The sequence below is a fragment of the Drosophila virilis genome, chromosome 5 (genome assembly GCF_030788295.1).
Source record: "Drosophila virilis strain 15010-1051.87 chromosome 5, Dvir_AGI_RSII-ME, whole genome shotgun sequence".
NCBI lineage: Eukaryota > Metazoa > Arthropoda > Insecta > Diptera > Drosophilidae > Drosophila > Drosophila virilis.
In genome coordinates, this window is record NC_091547.1 from 953,029 (window position 1) to 965,981 (window position 12,953).

The 12,953-nt window shown below is 41.1% G+C and overlaps 3 protein-coding genes across 3 annotated transcripts; 2 read left to right on the forward strand and 1 right to left on the reverse strand.

The window, feature by feature from the left end:
- The first annotated feature begins 4,103 nt into the window (after positions 1-4,103).
- Or42b (Odorant receptor 42b) lies at positions 4,104-5,499 on the forward strand. The gene is made up of 3 exons (XM_002059309.3): positions 4,104-4,891; positions 4,950-5,310; positions 5,372-5,499. Exons 1-3 carry the CDS (start codon positions 4,125-4,127, stop codon positions 5,444-5,446), a joined length of 1,203 nt encoding a protein of 400 aa, XP_002059345.1. The 5' UTR covers positions 4,104-4,124; the 3' UTR covers positions 5,447-5,499.
- Positions 5,500-5,949: 450 nt separating this feature from the next.
- LOC6635873 (odorant receptor 42a) lies at positions 5,950-7,332 on the reverse strand. The gene is made up of 3 exons (XM_002059310.3): positions 6,557-7,332; positions 6,129-6,486; positions 5,950-6,067 (listed from the first exon to the last, which is right to left on the reverse strand). The coding sequence occupies exons 1-3, from the start codon at positions 7,330-7,332 to the stop codon at positions 5,963-5,965; spliced, it is 1,239 nt and encodes a 412-aa protein (XP_002059346.1). The 3' UTR covers positions 5,950-5,962.
- A 3,369-nt stretch (positions 7,333-10,701) lies between these two features.
- On the forward strand, positions 10,702-11,776 carry Tsp42A (Tetraspanin 42A). Its single transcript, XM_002059311.4, has one exon. The coding sequence runs from the start codon at positions 11,001-11,003 to the stop codon at positions 11,748-11,750; it is 750 nt and encodes a 249-aa protein (XP_002059347.1). The 5' UTR covers positions 10,702-11,000; the 3' UTR covers positions 11,751-11,776.
- The last annotated feature ends 1,177 nt before the right edge of the window (positions 11,777-12,953 follow it).

The window sequence follows — 12,953 nt, forward strand, 5'->3', positions numbered from 1 at the left end:
AGCGCCCAGGGGCCAAATCTGTGCCAGGCTGAGGTGTGCATACACATACATACACATTACAAACACACAAATGTACAGGTGTGTGTGTGTGTGTTTGTGTGCGCCTTTAATAACTTACAAAATTGTTATGAACTTCAAATAGGCGCGGCGGTTGTGCAAATATTGACACTGCGCAACAAATTATCTGATTACATTTGGGTCAAGTCATTTTTTGTTACACTAAATATGCATGTGTGTAACAAACACACACATACACGGGGAAAGACAAATACACGCATACGTGCACTTGTGGCGCACAGAGACAAAAATTAATTAAAACTTTGTGTGTTGTCTAGCATAATGTTGTGTGAGTGTGTGTCTTGTTTTGTTTTATTTTTTGATGCTTTTGTTTTTATACATATGTTTATGAGCGCGACCTTGTAGCCAAGTTAACAATTTGGGCCACTCGCTGTCGCAATGTTTACAAATGATAATGGCATTTATGACCCTGCGCTACACTCACAGCTGTAGCTACATGTGTATGTGTTTGAGTGTGTGTGTGTGTGTGTGTGTGTGTGTGTGTGTGTGTGTGCGTGTCTGCGTGCTTGTGTGTACTTCAGGGTTGCCAGCTGCTTTTGGGAATTTTGTTCATCACCATTTTATTTGCGGCACTCACACGCACACACACACACAGCTCAGGGCAGCAGCTCACCAAAGTGCATTTTGTATGATTTTTTTCCATTTTATTTTAATTTTTTTCCGTTTAGCAGAAAAAATACAAAAATTAATTTAATGGTTGGCTGGAAAATTATTCTAAGCATTTTATGCTACACACACACATACATAAATTTAGTATTATGTAACGTTTTATTTTAACCTAATGATTCGTTTTTTATCTTTTTTGCACGCTCATGATTTTGAATAATTCGCTGCAGCAGCAATTGGGCCCTGGCTGGCACTTCGAGCATGCCTTAAAAATAAAACAAAACTGTGCTTTCATTGAGTATATTTAGCGAGGGAATGAGCAGCACCTAGGACAGACACATTGCCTCAAGCATTATTTCAGTTGATGAAAATCGCACAGAAAGGTGGTTCAGATAAGAGAGAAAGTGAGACACAGACTGAGCGAGACAGTAAAGGGTAAAGTTAAGTGAAATTTCATTAAAATAAATTATTATTAAAAAACAGTTAAATTAACTGTGAATATTCTAGACTTTCTTAGAACCATGAAAATCGCATAGAAAGGCGGTTTATGAATATCGCATAGAAAGTCAGTTTAGATGAGAGATTCAGAGAGAAAGTAAATGAATAATTATTAAGAAATATGTAAAGCGGAACTCCCCATATTGTAGACTTACTTACTTCTTCTACTGACAATATTTGTACATATACCCAATTGTATTCAATGCAGGATATAAATAAAAAATATGTCCATTAGCTATTCGCGCGCTCGTATGGTAAACACGATTTATGAAAGTGCAGCTAACTAGTTACATGTTCGCAAACAACTGATAGTAGTAGTTAAAATTTTGGGTATTTTAAAAAAAATTGGCATTTTCATTTTGATAATTAAAAATAAATGCAACTTTTGGGTTGCTTACAAGCTCATGTTATGTATATATATAGTTTTATAAATTGAAAATTTATGAAGCAACGGCTGCAGAAAAGTTTCGCTCGAACTAAATTACATATTAAAATATAATAGATAGATATTAAAATATAATAAGATAAAATACTTGACTAAAGTAAGCTATTTGCTAACGATAAACAAAATGTGCAGTCAAATGAATTAAACAAATATATAATCAAGTTGTATGTAGATATATGCATGTGCCTTATAGCCCAGTCGAAGGCTGGCAGACCACGTTGTTAACTCCATTAATTTGCAGCATATCAAAAACAGATTGACACTACCTTCTGAGTGTGTGCCTGCGAGTGTGTGTGAGTGCGGCTGGGAACTCAACAGATACATTGAACGACATATACTCTCTGTGTGACAGTATTCGTGTCGTCAGAAGTTTCCAGGACCAGCAGCCATCTGAGTGTGGGGAAAGGGGGAAAGTGCGCATGTGTGTGTGTGTGTGTGTGTGTAAGCAACTGCAAACATGTTCACACAGCTGCGCACTGTGGCATTAATTTCCGTTAATTAAAATAAATACGTCAAGCGATAATAAATGACTCGCTGATGTTATTAAATGCACATACCACGAATCCTGGCAGCCAGTATAAAAGGCACAACTGACACGCGCCGACTGCAATTAGTTGAGCGAACCAGCGACATCTTTAAAGTGTTTCGAGCATAGCTTGAGGCTCGCTTTTCCCTGTAAGCTATGCCCCCCAAACGCGCCGTGGCGTGTGCGCTACATTAAATGGCTTAATTGATACGATTCTGAATGGAATTCCTGGTCGGGCATATTGGCTGACCAGCAGGCTTTATTATGTTGCATAAATTCTGGAAGATGTCGGCACGTAAGCCACGCTGTCAGCCAACATATGAGTGCGAAGCACACCTCTGGGTAGGGCAAATAAACAAATATGTTGTGGCCCAAAACAGGTGCCAGCTGCTGCTTACCTGCAGCTAAAAGTATCCAAGTGTGAGCTGTACAATGGCAAACAAAAGATTATCCTTGCCCTTACTTCACACGCTGCCTTTGGACATAACACACTTGCTTTTGTACACAACACAGCACGCACACACACACACACACACACACACACACACACACACACACACACACACACACACAAAGAGCACACATGCGTTTACTTGTAGCCAGGCAGCTGGCTTCTGTTGCTTCTATTGAAACGTTGAAGTAATGAAAAAAAATGTCAACTTGTGCAGAGCACAGACACAGCATCAGCAGCAGCAGAAAAAGGAGCAATAGCAGTAGCAGTAGCAGTTGCTGTAGCAGACAGTAGGAGACGCACAACAAAAGCGACAGCGACACCGACAACAAAACATGTGTCAAACGCCAGACATTCTGAGGAATATTAATAACACTCAGCGAACATATTTTTCATTAAAGCTCCCCTGTAATGTCAGGCAGCAGATATACAAAGATGCACACACACACACACACACACACACACGCGCAAAACAAATGCCACTCGGAGTGGCTTTAAAGCTGATTATGCAAAATATCTTGTCTTATTTGGCATCAAATTTAATAATTGCAATTGAACTTGAAGGCCGACCCCTGCGCCTTGAACTTGGCTGCGATTAGCGGACATTTAAGAACAAAAAAACATTCTTGGTTTTGTTGTTGTTGTTGTCGACAAGCAATTCCCCCTAGCACAGGCCAACTTGTGCATATTAGATCGACTGCTAACGCTAACAAAGAAGGCGGTGCGAAAAACACATACCAAGAACGTCAAGACTTTCACATACTCTATGCCCAGTTTGGGCAGCGCTCGTTTAAGCTTAAATTCATCAGCAAGCGCTTACAGTGATCACTCGAGAGAAAGACCTGCCAGCAAGAACTGCCAAAATTGCCCAGAAAATAAACTCGACAACTTTAAATAACAAATTCTGAGTCCATTTTTTTAGCTTAGCTCTTGCATGCAGACAGCCCGATAAAACGAACAATCATATCACCCGCAACCCATACACCCTACTGCTCCTTCCCAAATAGAGTATAAAAAGAACACAAGTTTATGGGCCGCACATGCAAATAACTTAAGGTGCGCGGCGCACCTGCCAAGCGACAGCTTAAATTGAAAACTTATTAGCCGCAATTTAGATGCATATCCAAAAAAAAAAAAAAAACAAGTAAAATAAAAACAAAAAACAAAACGACGGCACACGCTGCGTATGTGCACTTTCCTTGGTTGACTTTGTGTGCGGGGGGCCGCATCATTAATGCAGGCCGGAAAGTCAACATGTGGAAATATGCGAAAATTGCGAGGCGCTGTACTCAACGCTCACTCTGTTAATTAAACATAACGGAGCAGAGCGATAAATTCGCAAGTGAATAATTAAAAACAAAAGCGCGGAGCTGCTTGAAAACTTGTTGACAAACTTTGCCACTGAATTGAAAACTTGCCCAAAATGGCGACAGCCCATCGGCCCATCTGGTGCTATATAAACCGTCGGCCCCGGCTGCCCAGCACATTCGCCAGAAACACAATATCGCTGTCAACACAGGATGCTCTTCAAGCTGATCAAACCGGCGCCGCTTACGGAACAGGTGCGCTCACGGGATGGCTGCATCTACTTGTATCGCGCGATGAAGTTCATTGGCTGGCGACCGCCCAAGGCGGGGCCGCAGCGCTATTTGTATTTCTTCTGGACGCTGAATACATTCCTGTGGTCCACCATCTATTTGCCGCTGGGCTTTCTGGGCAGCTATATGACAATGATCAAGCTGTTCACGCCGGGCCAGTTTCTCACCTCGCTGCAGGTGTGCATCAATGCGTATGGCTCCTCGGTGAAGGTGGCCGTCACCTACACAAAGCTATCACGTCTGATCAAGGCCAAGGATTTGCTGGACAAGCTGGATTCGCGCTGCACTAAACTGGAGGAGCGCGAGAAAATCCATCTGGTTGTGTCGCGTGCCAATCTAGTATTTGCCATCTACACATTTGTCTACTGTGTCTATGCGGGTTCCACGTATCTGACCGCCGTGCTGAGTGGTCGTCCGCCCTGGCAGATATACAATCCCCTCATAGACTGGCACAAGAATACCCTCAATCTGTGGATTGTCTCGACTCTCGAGTATGTTATCATGTCGGGCGCCGTGCTGCAAGATCAGCTGTCAGATGCCTATCCAATCATATACGCGCTCCTCCTGCGCACTCACCTGGACATACTCAGGGAGCGCATACGCAAGCTGCGCACCGACAACACCATGACCGAGGATGAGCACTATGAGGCCTTGGTCAAGTGCGTCATAGATCACAAGATGATACTCGAGTAAGAAGCTGAGCTAGCAAACCTCTCTTTATTTTATTCACCTTCCACCCTTCGGAAGTTACTGCGCCCTCATACGTCCTGTGATCTCGGGCACGATTTTCACTCAGTTCCTGCTGATTGGCCTCGTTCTTGGGCTCACCCTGATTAATGTGTTCTTCTTCTCGGACTCTCTACCAACGGCCATTGCCTCGTTCATTTTTGTCATCACCACGTTGCTGCAGACGTTCCCCTTCTGCTACCTCTGCAATCTGATTATTGACGACTGCGAAGCCCTGGCGCACGCCTTATTTCAGAGTAATTGGATAGATTCCGGTTCAAGATACCAGTCGACCCTATTGTATTTTCTACACAATGTGCAGCAGCCCATCGTTTTCATAGCCGGCGGCATCTTGCCGATATCAATGAGCAGCAACATCAGCGTAAGTGATGTCAATGACAATGGCATATTTTCATTTATTTGTATAATTTTTTTTTTAATAGGTTGCTAAATTTGCCTTTTCGGTCATAACCATCACGAAGCAAATGAATATTGCAGATAAATTTAAAACTGAATAACTTTTCGTCTGCAGACAGGTGAAATATTAATTTATATAACTGTTATACGCAGCTTTAACAAATGTTATACGAACAATTTACTCTAGTGTTAGTTATTTTGTATTCACTAAGTAGTGTTGATTAATTAGTAGCAGTTTTGGTAAATACATTATTAAAAATCACACAATTATCAGAGTATTCAATAGTTAAAATAAGGACATATAGCCGGATAAATGTGTAGACAAATACAAATACATAGCTCAAAGCAGCTTTGATATTGTGAAGTGTGTAGCAGTGTTGGTTAACCCATTTCTTTAAAACTCTGTGTTGAAATAAATGAATGTTGCTATTACTACATAGAAGTGTTGGTTAAGTGGTATAATTTCTTGGTAGTGTTGATAAACGTCCACTTTTAACTACTATTACTTAGTAGTTTTGATTAACGCCCACATTTATGGAAATACTACATTACAAAAATAAAGCAAGCTGTCAAGATTCTTGATCAGATATCTTAATGGATCCATTTAGCAATCATTTTTATATTGGCGCTGCTTCATGTTCAAATTTCGTTGATTTTGACAATTTCTCAGCTATATTCATTTGTTTAACCAGCGTAAAAACAGAGAAGGAGAATTTCATGGCCTATGAAGAACTTAACAGGTAAAACATTCAAATCAGGCTACTTTTTTTAAAGTTTACTTACGGTCAGATTTGTGGCCACAGAAATGCTGAATATGTTGCCGGCCATGAAAACAATGGGCTTCTGTAGAGTCTGCAAAAACTGCAGAACTATTTTCTTATAAAACCTATCCTGTTCGATCCAATTGGATTCGAATAGAGCATCCGCCAGCTGGTAGCAGTCATCCGTTAGATAGTTACAGAGTATGCAGAAGGGCGTTGTCTCCAGCATAATACAGCACATAAAGGAAAAAGCCGCGATGCGTGAGCCGAAATTGGCGAACATCACAATATTGATAATCGTAAAGCCCAGCACCATGCCCACAACCAAAAACTGGACAAAAATGGTGCCGCCAACCAGGGGACGCAACACGTCACAATAGCTGCAAAGTGTGCAAAGAAGCACATGAGTGACAAAATGTCCCAAAAGAAAATTAAAGAACTTGGGCCCACCTCAGGATCACCTGGTGATGCTTAATGCAATCGATGAGTTTTTTGTAGCGCTGCTCTGGCTTCTCCTCTGGGTCCTTGCCCAGCCGACGAAGCCGTTCCCTGAAGATGGCCATGTGAGCGCGCAGTGGCAGCATATAATTGACGGGATAACAATCCACACAGACATCCTGAAAGCAGGCGCCCAACATGGCAAAGTATTCCAGACCGGACTGCAGCCAGAACTGCCAACGGCTGGCGCGCCAATCCAGCCAAGGATAATAGTTTTGAAAGGATGGCACACCCATGAGGGCAGCGACCACAGCTGTGCTTGTCGCATACACCACATAGACGGTCATGTACACAAAGAAGATGCGATTGCTGCGGGCAGTAGCACAATGTGATCGGGCACGTTCGCTGGACACCAGCAACCGTTTGTCCAGCTCATCGAGAATGGCGTTGGCCTGATCGAAACGCTTGACCAGCGACCAGACAATAAGCACCTTGGCCGAGCAGGACCAGGCATTAAACGCCACCTGCAACGAGGTGAGAAACTCACCCGGCGAGAACTCAGACAGATGACTGATGTAGCCGGTTAGAAAGCCAATGGGCTGGTAAAATGTGGAGCTTAGATTCAGCGCAAACGACCACAGGCAATAGATGGCAAAGAATCTTCGAGGCGGCGTCCGTATGCCCATTAGAAAAATGCAGCGCAGTAAATAGAGCGTTGCCTTGCGCGATTCAGCCGGCGCAGAGTCCGGCGCCATGTACATGCTGGGAAAGATGCGTTGCAGCAGCATGTTGGAGCAACTATAGCTAACTGTCGTCTGCCTGGCAGCTCTAGACTGGCTATTTATATGGCATTCGCTAGCCGCGCGAATCCTATGATTATAAACTCATCAATGGCCGGGCCGTGAAAAATTCATGGCCAACACTTTTAAATCAATTAGCGCATATCTTGGCATCAGCTGCAGGAACTGTCGCTGCGCTGCCAACCTTAGTAGCTGGCTGGCAGCTTTGGCTATGCCCAACCTGCTGCGCGTCACGTAACTCTTTGCAAAGTGTTAAAGCTCACAATATCCTATAAATAATTGATGAGTGTCGGGCCGCTGGGCCTGGGCCAAGCTGACTGCGGCCCACAAAATGCAATTTTTCTTTGCAATATTGTAATTAAATAACAGTTAAATACAACAGCAAGTAGAAACAACAACAAAAACAAATAAAAGAAGCGTTAAAACATGTTTTAAGCAACGTCAAACGCGACAAAGTTCAAATTTAAACAATGACATCCATTTAATTGCATTAAAAGCAATACACATTGAAATGCAACCAAAAAATAGCAATATATAAAAATACATATTTACATTCAAAGGGAAAAAAATGAATATGCTTAATTGTCAACTCAATTCACATGCCCTCACCCAGCGCCATTAACTATTGGATAATATGCTTGCATAATTATGAGAAAAAAATTAAATAAAAACAAACTTAAAAGCGGATCATGACACTCCAGGCTGGTATATATATTAAATTGTAACTTTTGAAAAATTGTTCACTATATTAAAAAAAATAATTAAATTTAAAAAAATTCGATGAAATTATAAACGTTATAAACCATGACCCATCTAGCTTTTAATTAATATAATTAAATTTCTTTAGTTACTATTGAAAAAATGAAACTAATGCTTTTAGTTTATTTTATTAGACTTAATAAACACTTTACGGAAGCGGAAGCACTTTATTCAATTTTATTACGTATCACTCCATAAAGCAATGTTTCGATTTAAGGTTTGAACCACCTACCTGTCCTTGAACTCCTGCTTAAACACTCAAAAAAGTATATTATAAGACAAGCTTTTGAATTGTGTGGTGCTTTAATAATAATTCCCAATTTAACAACTTTTTTTAGCTAACGCATACTCTTTATGGAAAGAGTATGAATACAAAAAAGTTTTGGTTAATATGCCACTGGCATTACATGCACGTAATAAAAGTATGCTTTTTATTTGTTTTAAATATTTAAACAACGCATCTTTAGATTAATTAACGCATTGCTTCGGGGCACACATTTCAGATTAATTGCATTTAAATTCAATTAATTAAAGCTGATATAGTTATGTGCAGTATTTTTAATGAATTGCTATAAAACATATATGTAGATATGTATATATATGTAGATAAAGATAGCAGTATTAATTACAGTATTTAAATACATAATAAATAATGAAAAAGAAAGAGGGCTCTAGTAAGGATCTAGTAAGGACTCGGAGATACCCTAAGCCGTCTAATACTAAAGATACTTGATCAATATATAATCTTCTAGAAGCAACATGTCAAATTTGGTGAGTCTAGCCCTCAATATCTAAAGGACTTGCTCAAAAAACACATTTTCCATATCGATTTTTATCGATTGCTTGGAAGCGGGGCAAGCTATCGATTATTGGAAAGAAACTTTTACTGTGCGGGAACTAGCCGGACATACGTTCAAGTCTCTAGCTTCTTTAGGCGGACGGACAGGCAGGCGAACCTGGCTAAATCGACTCAGCCATTGATGCCGATCAGGAATATATATACTTTATGGGATCTTATAATTGCATAAATACACTAAATCCCCTCTCAATGAGTTCAGGGTACAAAGACATTATACCCCTTTTTACCAATTTTTAGGGCTCAGGGCTCTTTAAAACGAAATCAGACACAAATCAAAACCATCGCTACAAGGCCCTTAAAGGCGCATTTTTTATGCACCCAAATGCTTTAAATGCAACAATTCCCTAAATGCAATGGTCCCCGCTATAAGGTTGATATCTGAATGGCATAATTCTCTTTCCTCGGTGACTTTTCGCTCCTTCCGCTGCTTCCGCACCTTCCGCAGCGACGTTCATTGTTTTCTCTGCTGACATTTTGGCAAGCGGAAGTGTTGGTGCGCCCCTTTTTGTGTTGCTTTCAGTTTGAAATGTTTTAAATTAGCCAACGACTGGCAGGCGACTGACTAGTCGGAATCAGATAGTGGAGCGTATGCGTGTATGGCCATTTTAACGTATTATTCTAACATCTTGTTGGCAACTTTAATTTTAGGTCTCGAATTTAAAGTGCTTAATTAAAAAGTTTGCCGTTCGGGTCTAACACCTTTTCGGTACTTGGTCAGAATATGCCACAGTTTCTTAATTAAATGTACAAAATGCAGCTGTGTCCGTTGCCAAGCCCAATAACAATACGTTTTTGGGCTTCATTTGCCATCGAAGACCTGTAGACCCAATCGAGGACTACACCTGTCACTGGCATGAATTGGGGTTTATTTTTGCTGAGCCATTTAAAGAGTCTAGCAAATGATTTTACGGTGAAGTTGCAGAAGTTAAGAGTTGAAAAATCTTTAAAATCTTCAAAATCGCAAAAATCATAATTAAAACTATAAGTATATAAGTATATCAAAATAATAATAATAATAGAGAATAAGTAGAACACAATAATAAAATTTAAAAATTATTAAAAATAATAGAATCTGAAATAATTAGAACATTAATAATAATAATAAGAACCATACCATTTATATTAATAGTAATTATAATCATAAAAATAACATTATGATAATAAAGAAATAATGGAAATTTTAAAAATAATTTTATAAAACTATAATAATAATATACGTCAAAAACTGTAATAACAAAAATAATAATCAGCATCTGTTGACAATTTTACCAGAGCATCTTTAAAGAGATGCCCCTTAGTGGATTTTGACATGCGACAATTGAGCGACAGCAAAATTAAACAAAATACAAAAAAAAATTAACAAGTATTTGCTACCAGTTTAAGCTGCGGCTTTAATTGAATTATTTACAGAACAAGAACTTGAATTTGAGTGCAGAAAGCCAGAAAATAATTGCGTAAAATGCGCGTGTTAAGTATGTCAACAAGGCACGCCTCTTGCAAACGAATACAGGGTATCATACTGGCAAATGCATTGCGAACTGCTCGACTTGTGTTATGCTGCTTGGTGTCAGGGAGGGGCGTGTGTAGCTGGGAGTGGTGAGGGGTGTAGGTGCGGTTCATGAGCAATCAACATCAAGTTGGCTGATGCGCAAATATTTAATTTCAGTTGGCTGTTATTCTAGCTGTGACTGCTTCTGGTTTCTCTTTTTATTTCAGCCTTGACAGGGCAGACAGGCGGACAGGACGGAACGGGGCGCAACAGGTGGAGCATTTTATTGCCCCAAAAAACAAACTCATTTGCACTTGAAACCTCAGGAACAAGTCTGAAGCGAGGCCCAAAGGAGAGACAGACACAGCGAAATGTTGATATTTGCCAGCCGCTTTGGAAGCTCAAATCAACAGTTGGCTTTGGGGTCAACTTCACAAAAAGCAACTCGTTTTCGACATCAAAGTAAATAAACACTGCATCACATTTCAGTCAGCCAGAGCCCAGCCACATAATAGAATATAATATATCATTTATAATAAAGCGGATGGCATGGCAAATCTGCTGGGCTGGGGCTGCTCCGTATCGCCGGGCCTTGTCATTGAGATCAACATTTTATTGCTGGCGGTGGGCGGCATCTTTCTGATCGATCTGTACAATCATGTACTGTGGCGCCAGCTGAAGCACGTGAACATGTCCATATGCCTGATGGGTCTATCACAGCGCGTCTCCCTGATACGCGGAGTCTCTCTGGCTGTATATTTGCTGACCGCCATCCTGGGCATACGCATGTCCAAGCGCCCGACAGTATTTAAGTTTGCCGGCTACTTAATTATGAGCTTTCTGAATCTGCTCTTTATGCTCACTATTGCGATCTCGCGATATCGGTATGGAAGCGATTTTCAATATTTTACGAATATGATGCTGTACGATCTGTGGAATAGGGATCTGATTGAGCCAATGGAGGCGCAATTCGATTGTTGCGGCATGCATGGCCAGATCGATTATCTTGTCGACAATCGGACCTGGTCGAAGGCCGCCTGCTGTGAGCTGCCCTTCTGCACGGGCTGTCAGAATATGTTCCACGATTATTTACAAAATATTGAAATGGAAATCGCACGCGATAATATTGCGCTATTTACATTTCAAATAATTGGCATGTTATTCATGATTATACATTATACGAGCGGCGTACTTGTCGACGATCTGTATGAGTCGGAGTCTTCCGAATACGATGAGGAAGAGGAGGTGCCCAATCGAATAAGCGTGGAACTAAGTAAATTGAAGACCAGATACGTATAATAAACTTCGGCATTTGCAATATGAAATTCAGCTGTTGAGTTCTGGGCCTGGCTATTAGTTGCTTTATTAACGACCTTTGGCCCTGCTTTGGCCAATTGAACTTTAATTCAATGTTCTTGCCACGACCTGGCTGCCACGCCCTCCGTCTCTCTCTCACTCTGCTCTGCGTGTTGCGCCTCATTAATCGTACTTGGGCCCCGCCAACCGCTTCTTCGCTCGTCGCGTATAATGGACGCACTTAATTAGCTTTCAAAATAAAATGCGCCCCTCGATATATATATATATTTTAATGGCTTCGACTTAAGCTGCGATTATTGACTGCGAGCCAAGTTGAACAAACGATTATGGTTACGTTTAGGGATTTAGTTAAGATTCATTTATTTTCAAGATCTTACGAATTGCGCGGCAAATATGTTGCACCACGGTGCGTATGATTAATGCCGGCCGCGGTAAACGCTTCATTTGGCACGCCCATTAGGAACTTTAATAGACTTGTTATGGCATAAAGACTCGAAACTTTTAAATGCCATCAGAACTGAGTGCACTGTCTACTGCTGCTGCAGCTGCTGCAGCTGACTCATCTACTGTTGGCTGTAAGTGCTATAAAAATACAAGTACGAGTATTTTCATAAAATGAAATTTTCATGAACTGCAGCTCGGCTCTACCAATCTATCTCTCTCTCTCTCGCTCGCTCGCTCGCTCGCTCGCTCTCTCTCTCTCTCTCTCTGTCTCTCTCTATTGCTCTATCTTTAAGGGAAATAGTTTCTGCAACTTGCTTTGTCATTTTACAGCAAGTGCAGACTCAGATTCATTCAGCCACCCGCCCGTTTGGGCTGGGTTCGGTGGCTCAGTTTTTCGTTCCGCTGCATCCGTAGCGGTTTGTCTAAAGGAAGCGCCGCCAAAAAATAAACAGCCAAAAAGGATGCGAAATGTAACGGAAGTGCGCGAAATTTTTGCACATTTTTGAGAAGTGTCTCCATCTACTTACTGCAGCAGCAACAGCAGTTGTTGTTGATGATGTTGTGGGCAAGTCTGTGCGGGTGGCTTAGCGGGGCCGGCCTGGCGCAACTTTATGACATTTTAATGATGTCGACATTTATGACAGTTGGCTTGAAGATTTCGCAATGCTTTGACAGTTGGCCTTTTGGTAACGGATCGCAGCAACAAAACGCACTCGTTAAACGCCGCTTGGCAGCAGCCCA

Coding starts and splice junctions, on each gene's coding strand:
- Or42b (XM_002059309.3), top strand. CDS start 4,125: ATGCTCTTCAAGCTGATCAAACCGGCGCCGCTTACGGAACAGGTGCGC. Junction 4,892..4,949: donor GATCACAAGATGATACTCGA/GTAAGAAGCTGA, acceptor ACCCTTCGGAAG/TTACTGCGCCCTCATACGTC. Junction 5,311..5,371: donor CAATGAGCAGCAACATCAGC/GTAAGTGATGTC, acceptor TTTTTTTAATAG/GTTGCTAAATTTGCCTTTTC.
- LOC6635873 (XM_002059310.3), bottom strand. CDS start 7,332: ATGCTGCTGCAACGCATCTTTCCCAGCATGTACATGGCGCCGGACTCT. Junction 6,487..6,556: donor CATCACCAGGTGATCCTGAG/GTGGGCCCAAGT, acceptor CACACTTTGCAG/CTATTGTGACGTGTTGCGTC. Junction 6,068..6,128: donor CTGTGGCCACAAATCTGACC/GTAAGTAAACTT, acceptor AGTTCTTCATAG/GCCATGAAATTCTCCTTCTC.
- Tsp42A (XM_002059311.4), top strand. CDS start 11,001: ATGGCAAATCTGCTGGGCTGGGGCTGCTCCGTATCGCCGGGCCTTGTC.